The sequence below is a fragment of the Balaenoptera ricei genome, chromosome 2 (genome assembly GCF_028023285.1).
Source record: "Balaenoptera ricei isolate mBalRic1 chromosome 2, mBalRic1.hap2, whole genome shotgun sequence".
Lineage (NCBI taxonomy): Eukaryota > Metazoa > Chordata > Mammalia > Artiodactyla > Balaenopteridae > Balaenoptera > Balaenoptera ricei.
Window position 1 is genome coordinate 65,474,629 of NC_082640.1, and position 17,154 is coordinate 65,491,782.

The following is a 17,154-nucleotide window of genomic DNA, read 5'->3' on the forward strand; positions in this document are numbered from 1 at the left end:
AGAAAGCACTCATGGCTCATCTCTGCCTAGAAAATAAGGTTCAAACATAGATGGGTTTAAGGCACATTTGGTTTGACGCCACGTTAAGTCCTTCATCATCTGGTCTCAGTCTCTCTTTCCAAATTCAACCCCAGTCTTCATCCTCTCCCCCGTCTCCTGCCGCCAACCCTACACTTCCCAGGCATAAAGGATCACTCATCATTTCCCAAACACACTGAGCTCTTGTGCCTCTAAGGGCCGGCCTGGAATTCTACCCTACCTACCGACTTCTGAACTGGTACAGCCTTCCTGGCCCAAAATAAACATCAGCGCCTGTATGCTTCCCCCAAGTGGTCCCCACACAGTTAATGCTCTCTGCAGTCTGCATACCCCTCTGCCATGGCATTAACACTGCATCTTGGTAACATTGTTAAGTAAAAGGTCTGGCTTCCTCACAAGTCTTCTAGTCTTTGGGGGCAAGGCTTGTCCGTTTCTTATTCCCGTGTGTGTAATCCCTGAGATTAGCAGCAGGTCTGACCCAGAGGCACTCTGTGAGGGTTTGTTGAAATAGCACCTGTTAGAGACCATAGCTTAATTGCTCAGCATTTCTTACCAGTGGGTCAGTAAAGGTTACCTCTATGGATCAATTAGTAGAGATATAAAGGCTCTAAGTTCCAATAAGCAAGAAATCAAGGCAGCCCCACACTTCTGGGTGGGAAGCAAAGGGAGCTGGTGAAATTAAAAATCAGTAGCCAGTGGCCACCTAGAGAGACCTTAATGCTCAAATTCGAGGGGAGGAAGAATGGAAGGTTAGAGCAGCTGAAGAGCAGAAACATGCGCTCACCAGGGGGCCTCGTGATCCAAGGCAAAGCTGGAGGGAAAGGAGTCTGCAGCTCAAAGCTGGAAAGAGAGCCCTGTGATCCTAAAATTCGCCCTGTTCCATTGTGATCACCTGCCCAAGGGAGAAAGAATGTGCTAAGTTCAAAGAGGCTGTGAGCAAATGGTTTAGGTTGAGTGCATATGTCTTCTTAGAAGTTCAGAAGACTGAAAGTCCTGCCAGAGCAGTTCCAGGCAATAAATTCTCTGGTGTCTCCAGAAGATAAGAGGCAAAAATCTGACCACTTAGGGAAATAAAAATTAAGATGAGGAAAACAAAAGCTTTCCTGATTGTCTGTCTACCGGGCAGTACACACTGTCACACGCATATGCCGGTTTAACCACATCTGCTCCCCGGAAAGTATTCAAGGTCTGGATCTAAAGACCAGCGTAAGAATCAGCTGATAGGGGCTTCCCTGGTGGCGTAGTGGTTGAGAATCTGCCTGCCAATGCAGGGGACACGGGTTCGAGCCCTGGCCTGGGAAGATCCCACATGCCGCGGAGCGACTAGGCCCGTGAGCCACAATTGCTGAGCCTGCGCGTCTGGAGCCTGTGCTCCGCAACAAGAGAGGCCGTGATAGTGAGAGGCCCGCGCACCACGATGAAGAGTGGCCCCCGTTTGCCGCAACTAGAGAAAGCCCTCGCACAGAAACGAAGACCCAACACAGCCATAAATAAATAAATAAAATTAAAAAAAAAAAAAAAGAATCAGCTGATAGGTTTGCTCTGAACCTTCAGGGAAGAAGGATCTCAAGGGCTTATACATGGTTGAGGGGGGAGAGGCAGGAGGGAGAGAGGGAGGAAGGACACAGGGGCAAGTGATGAATGGATTCAGGGGTACTAGCAGGAGCCAAGAGGCAAGCAATCTAGCAAAGAAAGCAGAACGGAGAGACTCTGAGTTTAAAAGGCCCTCTTTGCACCAGGAAGCCAAGCCTCAAGAAGACCCTATCCTCAGTGACCCAACCCAACCGCTGGCCTGCCAGAAGGCAAGGACCATAGCGCTGTCCCCGCACACACCCCCAAATATAAAACAGCCTTCAGAACGGACCCAGTTCTTCTGGGGCAAGGATCCCAGGAGATGAATTAGACTTTGATGTAGATCTTGCCATCAGGCTGCTTCCCCTTGTCTAAAGGATGGTGTTTGAAAGCCAGCCAAGTATCCCTAAGAACAAGTCACCACAGGGCTCACTGGTGCCACTGCGCATCTGAGTGACCCTGGGTTTCCAGGACTGATCTTCAGGTGCCTTGTGCAGTGTGGACCCCAAGGGGTGGAATAAGGGCCATTGAGCGGGTGTTGATGAAACAATGAAGGTAAAGGGCCTAGCCTTTGTGGATGCTCCATAAATTGTGGTTACCATGACAGCTGCACTGTCCCCAAGGAGAAAGACACACAGCCTGCAACTCTGACACACGAAGGTCACTGCAGAGGCAGACAGCCAAATGGGGGCTGAGAGGTACAGCGCTGGCTTTGCATGAAAGAACAGTAAATGCATTCATTTCTCCAGCGTAACTGACAGGAGCCCTCTTGGGAATCAAACCTGGTGCTGGTGTGTGTTGTGATCTGAACCTGAGCGGCCCTGCGTGACTCGGGGGCTTAGGGGAAACCAAACGAGACTGGAGTGGGGCACGGTGCCTGGCCAGGCAGGTGCTAAGCAAACATGAGCTCCTAACCCCTCTCCCCTGGGGACTCTCAAACAGTGCTCTCTGCCCCAGAGGCTGACCCCCCCAGCAGGTTGAAGCAAACTGAAGAACTATTTTCTGTAAGTTCTGCTGAATTTATTAATGGAACAGTAATAATGATGATAATGCAACTTACATTTCTTGAGCATCTTTTATGTGAAAGGCCCATGGAGGAAGCAATGGTATTTCTCTCATATTCTGAATGTCTCCCCAATCTGAGCTTTTACACATACCACTTTCTGTGTACCCACGTGCCATATATCACTTCATTTTTTCTTTATTATAAATATAAAATATTTCAATTATAACGGTCGGGTGTGAAAAATGATGCATAACTTTCTTCTTTGTGTTAGAGGAAGTTTTTTAGGTACAAGTCTGTCACCCTCAGTTAATTGAAGGAAAAAGGGATTTGTCCTAGCTGTTACTCCGTCCCCCAAAATGGCACTGTGTACTTAAATAAATTCAGTATTCAGATCACAGTAATTTATTGAACACCTGCCAAACGTTTTATGCGTGTTATCCATTTAACCCTGTAAACAGTAAAGTGGGTCATTATTCCTATTTTATACCTAAGGAAACTGAGTCTAAAAAATATTAAACAACCTTCCAAGCTAGAAAGTCTGTGTGAATGGATATAACTGAGATATTAACAAATGTTACTGAATGAATGAATGGTAAGCTCTTAAGGAGCTTAAACAGCTGCAGTGGAGTACAGCTTATAAATAACAAATGCCATTCACAAAGGATTATAGGGAAGGACTGTTTGGAATGAGCATTTATTGGAAAACAGGGTGGGGGAAATTACTGTTTCCCTCCAAATCCAGAAAGAAAACATTTTCAGCACTAGCCCATGTGTTCTAATCACCGAGGAAAAGGAAATCTGAGCTAACTGCTGCTGGATCCACAAGGCCCACGGAGGACTAAATGCTTCTATAGGAAAAAGTTTCATGAGGGAAAAAAGAAAATAATGCATGTCTGGAAGTCAGACTGTAAAGAGGAAACGGAAGTCTCTGGGGCAAGGTCTGATCTTGACCTAGGCCTGACGTAGGGGGCATTAAACCAAGAAATAAGTCTAGGGGACAGGAAGAGTGAACAACACAGTGATTAAAAGCAGAGGCTTAGAGCCAAACTCTGGTTCAAATCCCTGTTCTACAACCTACTAGCTCTGGGCCCGAAGGCTCATCACTTCATCTAAGCGCAGAGTTCTCGTATTTAAAAAAAAAAAAAGGATAATATGGATTACTTCACGTGTTAAGAGTCCTTAGAGGTTTAGCTCAAAGCCTTCAACACGGTGCATTAGTTTCCTGTAGCTGCCGTACAGACTACCACCAACTTGGTGGCTTAAAACAGCAGAAATTTATTCTCTCATAGTTCTGAAGGCCAGAAGTTCAAAATCAGTATCAATGGACTGAAATGAAGCTGTTGTCAGGGCTGTGCTCCCTCAGGAGGCTCTAGGGGAGACTCTTATTTTCTTGCCTCTTCCAGCTTCTGGTGGCTGCCAGCATTCCTTGGCTTGTGGCCCCATCACTCCAATTTTCAAGAACAGCACCTTCAAATCTCTCTTTCTGTCTTCATATCCCCTTCTCCTCTGTGTGTCTGGATGTCAAATCTCTCTCTGCCTGTCTCTTATAATGACACTCATGGTTGCATTTAGGGCCTACACCTGTATAATGTAGGATAATCTCCCCATCTCAAGATCCTTCATTACATCTACAAAGTCTTTTTTTTTTTTTTTAGATAAGTTAGCATTTTCAGGCTCCAGGGATCAGGCCTTGATACCTTTGGGTGGGTGGTGGTGGGTTTGTTATTCAGCCTGTTACACACAGTAAACCCTCAATAAACATCGGTTGTGGTTACCCTTGTTACTGTTAACAGAGATGAGCTAAAAGAACGATATGCCCAGGAAAGGGTCTATGGATGGATGAGAAAGTGAGGACTCAAAAAGCCTTTGAGAGGCTGTTAGTACTTTGCCATGAAAACCAACAGTGAGGCCACAGCTTTTGTACCCCAAACTCTCTCACAGGTAAATTACCTGGATGCACATTATAGGCTCGGAGTAGGAAGAGTGGGGAGGCTGGGGTCAGGCGACACCGCACTCAGATCCACTCCGCCCCTTACAGGAGCAAGACACTGGGGATTTTTCTACCTCAGCTCAGTGTTCTCAAATGCAAGATGGGGCTGCTTAAGGCTCAAATACACATGCGACTGATGTGGCACATAGTATGTGCTATAAAAATGGTTGTCTTCACTACGACTGAATTAGCAACGTGTGCAGGGAGGGGGTGAGTAAAGGAAATGACAGTAACCCCACACGTACAGGATGTGTCCCCCCTCCCATCCTTACACGAAGGCATCTCTGATTGCCACCAGGCATGCATCCAAGGAGAAGCCCTAGGGGTCCCAGATGCAAGAGGGAGATCCCCTTTTTGGGGCACACATATTGTTGTCTGGCTTTTTCCAGAGCCCATCATCTCTCTTCTGGAACCCGGAGTTATGAATGACTTGGAGGAGTTTCAATGCAGCATTCTTATGGCAAACGTGATCTTTGTTCTGATAACTAATGAAACACTCTGACACTTAACGAAATGCCACAAGAAAGGAGCATGGGCTTTTTGGAGCCTTGTCTGCAAGCAGAGTCGCTCAAGCTTAAAATCTGGCTCCAACCTTTCCTAACCTACAGGCAGAAGTGTACACACCAGTGAGCCCGGCTCTGCTACAAACGCTGAGGTTTCAGATTTAGAAACCGAAGCGTATTAAAACACCATTTATCTGGTTAGCATCAACAGGTAACTTCTTGTCAAACAATTTAGGGACTAAGTAGAAATCCTGCTTCAAAAGAAGGTAAAGAAACAAAACTTTCCTTGCAGGCAGAAAACAAACAACACCAAAATCATAGAGTATGCATTTCAAACAGATGTACCTGCTTTCTCTGCTAACTGCCCAGGATCACCAGGGAGGTTTTCCAAGGAGAAACACAGACAATGCCAAAGCTTTCCCTTCTCTTGTCATGTGGTTTCTTGCCAGTATGTAACAAGACTCCCTAGGTTTCGACGGAGGGTCAAGAAAATGGCATGTGGCCTCGCGAAGTTTAATTAACAGCAAAATTTGAAGCAACGTCATGAAGGGGCCCACTTGGCTCCAGGGGCCCTCAGGGCAGAAACAACATATTGCTCCAGAGTTATTAATGATGAAATGCAAATGGCCTCCAAGAAAGTGGGCAGGAAAGGAGGAGCTATAAAAACAAATGATTCTTACCCACAAGCCAGAGACAGTTCCCTGGGGAGGTGGGGAAGGATGGGACAGCCTGTGACCTAGGCCTGATCCTGTCTGTCCTGTTTCGAAACGAAAGGACCTTTCAAGCAAAAACACACACACGCACACACATACATACACTACATGCATACACACACACACGCATGTACACGCATAGGCTAGAAATTACAGAAAAAGACTCAAGGCTCTAAAACCCAAAGGTGATCTGGTCAATGATAATAAAATAATCAAGCCATGTTGGTTTTGAACAGTGTCTTATATTTTGAAAGTACTTTTACAGCTGTTACCTCATCTGACCCTCTCAGCAGGCCTGTATGGAAGACAGAGGACAAATAATTATCCAGATTTTATAGATTAGATTGATTCCCAAAGGTCATCCAGCTAGCAAGTCATGGCCATGAGACAGGAAGTGGGGTCTAATGACTCCCAGCCCAGGGCTTTTCCAAGGTAAGAACTGCCAGGGCTTCCAACAGAAAAGGGCCAAAGCCCAGGGGGAGACCAAGAAGAGGAGGTCAGACATATGGACAGCACTTTTAAGAAAAACTCATGTGATGGGGCAGAAGTCTGAACAGAGGGTTATGATGTGGATGCATCTAGAGAGAAAAAAAGCCGTCGCATTCCAGAGTGTGTTGGAAAACAGGTCTGAGATCTGTGTCTCCCAGCCACCGTCTTTTCATCACTTGGGATGGCAGAAGGGTGGTGGGAGCATTTAAAAAGCAATCGGACCTCAATAACACATCAATATCAGGCAAGAGACCTTAATGAATGGATAAAATCCCTTTGTTTTACAAACATGTAAACTAAGGCTCAGAGAAATGAGGTGACTTCCCCAAGATCAAAGCATTCATGAGAGCTGGGAACTGGACCCTGGACTCTGGACTGGAATACAGAGTTCTTTATTCTATGCCAGCTGCTTTGGGCGTCTATTATCTTTAAGTTCATTAACACTGTCCTTGATTAACCCTGCATGTCCAAAGCAGAGCACAGAAGAGCGCAATGGGGAATGCGTGGTTTTTCCTCTTCTTTTCACTGGGAAACGGCACTGCTGAATTTCCCATAGACGATTACCAGACATGATGTGGGGAAATGGCTGGTGGTCCTGCTAGCACAGAAACTGTCCTATTACTAGGGTATTCTTAAGACCCCCCCAAACGCAAGTACATTATGGTAGGCTGGATAATGCTCCCCCCTTCCCAACCCCAAGATGCCCACATCCTAATCCCCGGAACCTGTGAATGTTACCTTAAGTGGCAAAGGGATTTTGCAGATGTGATTAAGGATTTTGAAATGAGGAGATTATCCTGGATTATCTGAGTGGGTGCCACGTAATCACAAGGGTCCTTATAAGGAGGAAACCGTGTGGATAAGAGTTAGAGAGGGTGAGATGACAGAGGCATGAGGGTGGGGTGATGGGAGGAAAAGCCCTCGGGCCAAGGAAGGCAGGCTGACTCCACAAGCTGGAAAAGGGAAGGAAACAAATCCTCCCCTGAAGCCCCAAGAAGGAACATAGCCCTACCGACACCGTGATTTTAGACTTCCAGACTGTAAGAGAATAAATTTGGGCTGTTTTAAGCCACCAAATTTGTGGTCAGTGTTACAGCATCAATAGGAAACTAAAACACCTACTGCAAAACTAGAGGATCAAGCCCAAGCTCCCAGGCAGTAAACCCCAGCTTCATGAGCTTTACGGAGACGGGGCTGGGGGAGGAGGGTAGCAGAGCCAAATACTTGTAAAATCACAAGGGCATTAAGAAGAGATTTAGACAAACTATACAATGGAGACATCATCTTGCTTTAAGATGAAAAAGTGTTGGTTATCCATGTTTACGGGGACCGCCTCTCTGGAAGAAATTCTATTTCAATCCCCTTAGGACTGCTTGATAATCCCTCCTTGGAAAGGAGCCTGTGAACTTTCCTGGTCTCGCTTGCACACACCTTCATATACAGCCTGTGCTCCAGCCCCATCAGACCATTTAGAACTTCCAGAGCATGACAGGCTCACCATGTCTCCAGGTGTCAGCCCTCGCAGTTTGTTTTTTTTGGGGGGAATGCCCACCTCTCTGCTAAAATCCTTCTTCAGAGCTCAGCTCAGTCTGCTTCTGTGACGCCTTCTCTGGCTCCCTGGTGCCCCTTCTTGCCCTCCCTTCCTTCCTCACACCCTGAGCATCTCTCTTAAGAGAGCACTTGGTCTTGTAAATGTCTGTTTGCTTGTCTTCCTCTCCCACCCCACCAGCGTGCCCTCCTTGAGGACAAGGAGACTTTCTTGTTCCTCTTGTGTCACCAAACTGCTGCCATCTCCCATCCATACCAAGTACTCCCCAGCTCCTTCCTCCCTGAGTAATGCGAACTCACCCTGCAAGGAAGGACTTCCACCAACCAAGTCATCTTAATTCCCCAAGAATTAGCTCCACCTCTGTGTTCCCACAGCTCTCTGCTCACCCCACAGGTAGAATACTCACTACACCGCATTCTGGTGTTATCCCTGAGCTATTTCCTTATTAGGCGTGGAGGTCCTTGAAAACCACACCTCCTTCACCTGTCTATCCCTTCTGTGTTTAGCACAGGGCCTGGGTCACAGCAAATACACAAGGAACGTTGACTGAATTAAAATGAAAACTAGGGCTTCCCTGGTGGCGCAGTGGTTGAGAGTCTGCCTGCCAATGCAGGAGACACGGGTTCGAGCCCTGGTCTGGGAGGATCCCACATGCCGCGGAGCGGCTGGGCCCGTGGGCCATAATTACTGAGCCTGCGCGTCTGGAGCCTGTGCTCCTCAACAAGAGAGGCCGCGATAGTGAGAGGCCCGCACACCGCGATGAAGAGTGGCCCCTGCTTGCCACAACTGGAAAAAGCCCTCACACAGAAACGAAGACCTAACACAGCCATAAATAAATAAATTTAAAAAAAAAAAAAAAAAAATGAAAACTACACACAACAAGGTAATGCCCAGGTCATCTCTATTAATTAAGCCCTGTGATCCAGAGGCAGCCTTTAAAAGCAAATACCTTTATGTGAAAGTTTTCATGGCCAGCTGTTGACTGTGGCTTGTTGGTATTTCTCCTGGGATCGCACACAGACTTTGGAGTTCATGGTGGAGATGGTTTCAGTGTTACTATATCTATATCTATATCTATATCTATATCTATATCTATATCATCTATATCTATATCTATATCTATGTCCATGTTATATTTGGGGTAAATATTGGAGAACATTTTTGTGTCTCATCTCAAACAGAGAAGTATTAGTTTACCAAACTTGGCTTAATTCACGAGTGTTACCTTTAACTTTGAAAACGGCTCTCTAGAAGGGCAAGTCTGAGATGAACATGGTAAGTACAGATGGGTTTAAACCCTGATTCTCTTGCCTTCCTTCTGTGTGACCCTGAACTTGACATTTTCTCTTCGACCCTCGAGTTTGTCTACCACAAATGGAACAATATAAGTCTGCCACACAAAACTGGGATGAAGATATGATAAAATGCCACATATAAAACGCCTGCCAATGTGCCTGGCATGTGGAAGGCATTCTGACACCTTTACTGAGGGCTTATGAGTAGCCCCCTGCACTATGCTAAACACTTTGTATGAATTATCCAATTCACAGCAACCCAACAAAGCAGGTGTGTTATTATCCTCATCAGGGGAAAGTTAAGCGGTGTCAGCAGGACACACAGCAAGCACGGGGCAGAACTGGGCAGAGAACCCAGACGTGTCAACACCAGAGCTGAGCTCTTCACCGTCATGCAATTTGCAGCCTCTCAGGATGGGTTAGTTCCCGTTGCCCCATCATCAGAAGGTTTGGTTAAAAGACTGACAACAGGGGCTTCCCTGGTGGCGCAGTGGTTGAGAATCTGCCTGCCGATGCAGGGGACACGGGTTCGAGCTCTGGTCTGGGAAGATCCCACATGCCACGGAGCAACTGGGCCCATGAGCCACAACTACTGAGCCTGCGCGTCTGGAGCCTGTGCTCCGCAACGGGAGAGGCCGCGACAGTGAGAGCCCCGCGCACCGCGATGAAGAGTGGCCCCCGCTCGCCGCAACTGGAGAAAGCCCTCGCACAGAAACGAAGACCCAACACAGCCAAAAAAATAAATAAATAAATAAATAAAAATTTAAAAAAAATAAATAAATAAAACAATTATTTCTTGTGAGTGTGAAATTCAATTTAAAAAAAAAAAAAAAGACTGACAACAAATAAAGACCAATATTTCTAAGAAAAAAAAAATAATTGAGAACTGACCACAAACTGCTCCCGAGAGCAGTCTGCACAGCCTGGGCAACAGAATGTCTGATCCAGCCAGACTACCTCCCAGAGGAAACTTCACTCTACTTGCTCGGAGGCTCTGGGAAGCTCACCCTCTACAACCTCTTTCTCACACCTGAGGGATATGACACTCCACCCAATGGAAACAATGACCATGATTTTCACAGCTGTGAATTTCCAGCCCCAGGCTCCTACAATGGTCTCCAGGAGATGACAGTTTTCGACTTGGCAATGCCCACTGGGGGAGGGCGTTCCCTATCTTGAACATCTCTGAATTAAAGCCATCAAGCATCCCATTCCCCGGATTCCCCAGCTGGTTCACATGCATAATGATGAGGAAAACTGGCTCACGCAGGCGAGCGTGAGGAAGCCCAGGGGGAGGAATGTCTGCCTGTTAGCGGGCTCTTTGGCAACGAGAGCGATGACAAAGGTACCTGAAGTGGTCCTCAAATAGTAGCGGACGCTGCTCTCATTTCCTGTCTTTGTGGAAGCCGAATGAAACTGGCCAGCAGGTATTCACAACAGGTTCTGTAGGCTTATGTACTTGAACTCCGGGCAGCAGGACCTCACTTTGGGTGCCGCTGTCACTAGACATTTCGGGAATGGGAAATCTGTTTGGTTTTGCTGTTACAAAAGGGAAGGTCCTACCGTAGCAGGGGGCGCCTTGGGCCTCCCTCCAGTCTGCGGGTGCCCTTTTCCAGAAGTCGAGGGGGAAGACTCTCCTACTGAGGGGTGTCTTTAATTTCCCAGGTGGGAGTTGCTGCACTGCTGCCCGACTCACCTAAATGCCTCCCCCGCCCACCCCTCTCCCTTTAGCCATCCCAGGGACACAGGCGTGGACATGGAGAGAGGTAGGACTTGGTGCAATGCTTCTGGAATCTGCTGGCCAAGACCTGCAGGCTGCAGTGCCCCCGGCCTGAGCCTCCCCAGGCCGCCATTGCTCTGATGAAATCCCAGGGAAGGCCACCTTTGTGGAGGCCTTTTCTGAGCAGGCTACATCAGGAAAGGGCACAGGGAAGGGTGCCCAGGCCCTGGGATCCTGGCTGCACCCAGGCTGTGCTGCCCAGAGTCCTGCCCTCCGGGACTAGTCCTCAGTTCCCGACTCCCTGTCTTCCTCTGTGGTCCTAGCTCTCCACTCGATTCTTCCTGCAGAATAAGAGTTCTAACTGGAACTCTCCAACACACTACCGCTCAGCCTCTAAATTCATAATGGCATTGAAGCTACAATTTATTGAGCACCTACTATGGACCAGACAATATATTATTTCATTTAATTACTCAACAGTCCCATATGATAGATAGTATTATTATCCTTATTTGAAAGATGAAGCCCCTGAAGTTCAGAGAGGTTAAATAACTTTAGGATCCTTGGGAGAGCTCCAATCAGTACTGACATGATTTCTAAGGTTTTTTAGAGTGTGAATGTGTGCGTTTTAATGAGACAAAAGTCTGATGTGGAAGCACATGGACTCAAGAAGTTTCCAGACCTATTCCAGCCAAGTAAATTCTATTTATTCATCAAGGTTAGGTTCAAATCCTACCTGTTCTGTGCAGTATTCCCTGACTGTTCCATCCCACCAAGATTTCCCATCTTCCTGAACTCTGGTCACATGTCTACTGTTTTCTGGCCCTTGCAGTGTTTTGTGAGTTTGCCACTTATCCACTACCTCACTGTCAGGCTGTCGAGGACAAGGACCATGGCTTCCAATTTTTTTTGAACTGCCCTGGTACCCAGGACTAGATGCAAAGATTTCCCTGGGTAAGAGAGCTGAACACTGCAGGGAAGAGATGCAGTTCATTTTAAACCTTGACTACCAAATCCCATCCACTTTTCAAGACGTGCCTCAAGCTATCCAACCTCTGAGCAGCTTTTCTGGACCACACCTGCTGGAAGTGAGCAGCCCCACTTTCAAAATACCCATTTCAAAAATACTCATTTCAGAGAAAAGAACTTTAGTGCTGGACTCTGACAGACCTAATTCGAACTCTGGTTCTGTTGCTTCTGAAGTGGGTGAGCTTGAGTGAGTCACTTCATTCCTCCGAGTCTGCTTCCTCATCTGTAAAATGTGAATATCTGCATCGGCCTCATAGGGCTGTGTGAACTGTAAACGTTACAGTGCATTTGACATAGTGCCTGTACATAAGAATGATCCAAAATGGTAGCCATCATCATTACGATTACTATTTCAGCCCACTGCCTTATCTGGAAGGCATTTACACACATGCCTTTTCCAACCTTCTAGAGCAGTGGTTCTCAAACTCTGGAGCATATCAGAATCATTTAAAATAAAGCTACCCAGGTCACAGTACAAATCTACAGAACAGAATCCCCATCAGGCAGGGGAGATAGTGGAGACTGGGCAACTCTACTTTTAACAAGCCTCCCCACCGCACTGCAAGTGATTCTGATACGTTCTCGCCAAACCTGGAAAATTCTGCTGGACAAGACTGATTCCCAAATTACTTTCCACAGAACCTTGAGGTTCCAAAGAGATACTTCCAGATCAATGGCTCCCAACCTTGGCTGGATTGGAATTATATAGCTCTTCAAGCACAACCCTTAGAGATCCAGATGTTCACTTGGGATGTGACCAGGGTGTCAAGACTTCTAAAAGATGGGCAAAGGATTCTGATGGTCAACCAAGGTTGAAAACCATTGCTGCATTTGGATCTAGACCCTGGGTTTCTATAGCAATGCCTCTGAGGCTTCCACCAGAGCACCTCAGCTTTTGTCTGTGTGACAGACTGAGACTCTACCTAAGGCTGATTTTGCAGAAAGGATTCTTATGCTTCAAAAAATAGTTAAGTTTGCAAACAGCTGCTCTAGCCTGTCAGTAAGAGCCTGGAGGATCCCTCACCTGGTTTTTATACCTTTGTGTCTGTCCAGGGCCTTACAACATAGTAGATGCTTAATAAATATTTGTTAGAAGGTTGAATTATTTTGTTTTATTTGTTATGTGGCTCCAATTAGGTTTTCAGTTGCCTACAACCTAACAGTTTCTTAAACATCTAAGCTCCCAATAGCCTTTGCCTCAAACCTCAAACCTGAAACAGAGAGTGGGGCAGATGGCCATCCAGAGAACACACTGACATTTCTTCTGGGGTCACATATACTATGCAAGTTCCTAATGACTAATAAATATAAGCAAATGTGATTTTCGTCAGCCAGGAAGAGCTCGACATTTGTCAGCAGTGCGGGTCTTCCAGGCTAATATTTGGAGTGTTTCATCTAAAACTGTCAAATTACAAGAGCATGATAGAAACTTGTAGGAACTTCATAGTAAACAGTAACTGGCCCCTTGTCAATAAGTTAGAAGAAAAAAAAAATTCCTGCTGCCAAAACACATGGGCTGGAATGTCTGCAGCCCAGGCCTGCAGCCAACTTGAGCCTGTTCCCTAGGCAGCTCTCCTAGGTTGGTTCTCAACCACAGAGGCTGGAAGAGAAGTCCCTAGTACTCCAGGGATCTGGGAATCAGCAGCACCTTCAAATCTCAGCTTTCCCATGGCTCTAGGAATCTGAGCAGTCATTTAACCTCTTAGGGCCTTAGATCCTCAGGTGTAACAATACTTCATTAGGTCCTTAGAGCCAGGACTGCCTGGGTTCCAATCCTAACTCTTCACAGACTAGCTGTGTGGCCTTGGGCAAGTTACTCCCCTTCTCTGGGCCTCTGTTTCCTCACCTCTAAAATGCGGATGATATTAGCATCTATCTCATACGGTTGTCAGTGCAAAGGGACAAGAACAGTGCCTGGTACAGAATAGGCATTCAATAAACTTTAGCTGTTATAAATCTGCAATTCTGAAACCAAAAGTTTTGAAAACCAAGTTTTTGTCTTTCCTTTTCTTAATATTTATTTTTTTAATTTATTTATTTTCCTTATCTTTTTGGCTGTGTCGGGTCTTAGTTGTGGCACACGGGATCTTCGCTGAGGCATGCAGGATCTTTCCTTACAGCATGCGGTCTCTTTGTTGCGGACTCGGGCTTCTCTCTAGTTGCAGTGTACAGGTTTTCTCTCTCTAGTTGTGGCACACCGGCTCCAGGGTGTGTGGGCTCTTAGTTTGCAACACACGGGCTCTCTAGTTGAGGCATAGGAGCTCAATAGTTGTGGTGCGCAGGCTTAGTTGCCCACAGCATGTGGGATCTTAGAGCCCTGACCAGGGATCAAACCCACATCCCCCGCATTAGAAGGTGGATTCTTTACCACTGGACCACCAGGGAAGTCCCTTGTCTTTCCTTTTCTTGTTATATTTTTCTCAGTTTGGTGGCAAAACTAATTGGGCAGCAAACCTCACCTTAACAGACATAAAGCTTTTTATGGTCTTTTATTTTATCCTAGCTGATGTGAACATTCGTATGTTTCACTGCAGCAGTAATAATGTGTTTGATGATGGGATGCTGCCCCATGCCACGGAAGGAACGTCATTAACATGTGAAATATGCCCTAACAATACCTTTCTAAACTCTGAACAGTTCTGAATTCTAAAATGCACTGGCCATGAGCATTTCAGTTAAGGGGCTGGGGAGCTATGTTATTATGGGGTTGTGGTCAGGATGAAGAGAGAAAACACATGTCAAACCCTTGGCTTTAGTAGTAGCAGCCCCTCAGTCCCACAGTGACGTTGGAGGGTCCTCGGGTCTATACGCAGGAAGAGAGAAAGAAGGAATCATCCTCTCCCAGCTGGTCTCTCTTTTATTCTCCCACTGACATGCCATGCCAGTCCTCAGAACTCCCCCTTCTATCAACTCAGATTTGATTTATCATTCAGAATTCGGCCAAAGCACCTTCTCTGTGAAATGATCCTCTCTCTCCAAACTCCCAATCACCAGGTCAAGAGAGTTTGTGTGCCTGGCAAGGGTGGATGGGTTGCACCTCCTCTCAACCTCCAGGTGGCTGGCAGCTGAGAAGGATTCAGGCAGCGTTAGCCACAGTGGGGCAGGGTGGCCATTGGTGCTAATGTCTGAACTGCAAGGCCCACCTGATATGTTCGTGCCCTGCTTGGGATGGGCATGAACTTGGCTTAGCCACTAAATTATGTATTTCTTAAGCACAGCGAGCATAGCTTACACTTTTTGTTCTTCCTGTAAATGTTTGCGGTTATTGTTACTGCTTTCATATGAATATTCTCTCAGAATCTATCATGGACTTCGGGCGCCCAACAAATACTGCTGAATGGATGCTGAATAATCTGTCAATGTTGGTTGAATAATTCACTGACAAGCTCTTCTCAGCCTCTATATTCCTACCTTTCCATGGGCACTGTCTACTTTGGCATATTTATGCTAGCCTAGCCACCCGAGGCTTCTGAGAGCTACACAACTATTCTGATGCCAGTATGCCATTTCTGGAGTTCATATTTTATTAAGACTATAAAAAATGTCCAGGTCTTTAATTAGACATATCCTCAAAGTTGTGTGTTCACTCAAAATACTTTGGAGAAACTTTGTAGAAAAGTTCATAGAATCCTTAAACCTACAGCCTGGGAGCAAGTTAGACTCCAGACACTTAACTTGTTCAAGGATTCCAAGCTCATGTCAGCTCTTGGGTTAAAAGGCCCCTTGTTTTGTGTCCTCAGCTCAAATCCACACATCCTGTGGCCAGGAATCTCCCTTTCCCCCAGCACTAGGGGAGCACTAGGACAGACGTCTCCCGGCTCCAGGTAGCTCTTTCTTTCAACCCTCCGCAGGGCCTCCCTAAGGTTGAGCCTAAGGGCATTCTGAAACTCAGCTTCACTTTGAAGGCAATTCAGAATCACTGAGGGGGTGGGAGTGGCCTCAACGCTTTAAAAGGCTGCAAAATAAATCAAAGGATGGAAGGAGGTCTGTGGAGCCAAGAATTCCTCCCCCTCTGGCAGAAGCAAGGCATTAACCGCGCAATCTAGGATGAAGAGCAGCGCGCGCGGCACATCCGGGCAAGGGCAGGGACAGGGACGGGGACGGTGGCGGGCGGGCGCGCGGGGGCCGGGAGGGCGTGTACCTTCTCTCCGCCGTGGGTTCGCGGCCCCGGGCCTGCGGGTGCCGGCTGCCTCGCTGCGCCGGGCCCTGGCGGCTGGAGTTGAGGCTGGCGGGGGCGCGTGGCTCCTCGCGGCTCCGGTGCAGCGGCACCGACGTACGCACGGCTGACACCACGTGGCCTGCGAAGGCGCGCGCGGGGGCTCCGGGCGGCGTTCCCCCGCGTGCGCGGTACGAGCCGGGCAGGCAGGGTCGCGTCTGCTCCATCACGCCGCCGCTGCAGCTGCGCGAGCAGGCGGACCAGGGGCCCCAGGCTCCCCACACGCCCGGGGCGCCGCCGCCGCCGTCCTCGGGAGCGCCCTCGGCCACCGCCATCCGCTGCGGGACCTGTGGAGACAGAGGCCGGTTAGGGGACCGCAACACCCGTTCCTGCTTCACCCGCAAAGGCTCTGGATAGCCCGAAAGGCTTCTGCATTAGGCACAAGTTGGCACAGGGCCTGTGTTAAAAATCTGAGAAACAAAATAGAATCCAGCCTGGGTTATACTCGTCTTCATACAGACGCAGACGCAGTCATAAAATAGAATGAATGAGTATATATAGCGTATGTGTATACATATATATGTGTGTGTGTGTGTGTGTGTGTGTGTGTGTGTGTGTGTGTATATATATATATATATTTTTTTTTTTTTTAAATAAATGAAGGGACACACAAAGGCCAGAGTGCATAGGGCTCACCAAAATTGTATGTGGTCCTGGCTTTGGGGGCCATGGCCTTGGAGAGCTCAGTGTGGTGCCCTCACCTCCTAACTGAGGCTTACCCCTCTGGTCCTTAGGGTCCAGGCTAGAAGGACAGGGCTTCCCTTAAGCTGCTGAGGAGGCCATGTCCCAGTGTCTCCATGCAGTAAAGGCAACACAACTCCAGGGTTTAGAGTCCCTGCTCTAGAACCGGATGCCTGAAGTCACACCCCTGCCACCTCTTCTACCAGTGTGACTGGGAGGTTTCTGAAGCGCTCTGTGTTCTAAAGAGGGATGGTACCTACCTACTTCACAGGGCTGTAAGGAGATTTAAGTCAGATGTCCACGTGCAAAGCAGAGAGCTGGCACTAAACACATACTTGTTAAATCCATAATG

At 47.4% G+C, this 17,154-nt stretch overlaps 1 protein-coding gene across 1 annotated transcript in view; it reads right to left on the reverse strand.

Moving 5' to 3' along the window:
• Nucleotides 1-17,154, reverse strand: part of THSD4 (thrombospondin type 1 domain containing 4) — a 588,874-nt gene that overhangs the window by 482,152 nt on the left and 89,568 nt on the right. Inside the window, exon 4 of the mRNA XM_059912858.1 lies at nucleotides 16,047-16,408. Coding sequence (XP_059768841.1) covers nucleotides 16,047-16,408 — 362 coding nt within the window. The remainder of the gene's footprint in view (nucleotides 1-16,046; nucleotides 16,409-17,154) is intronic.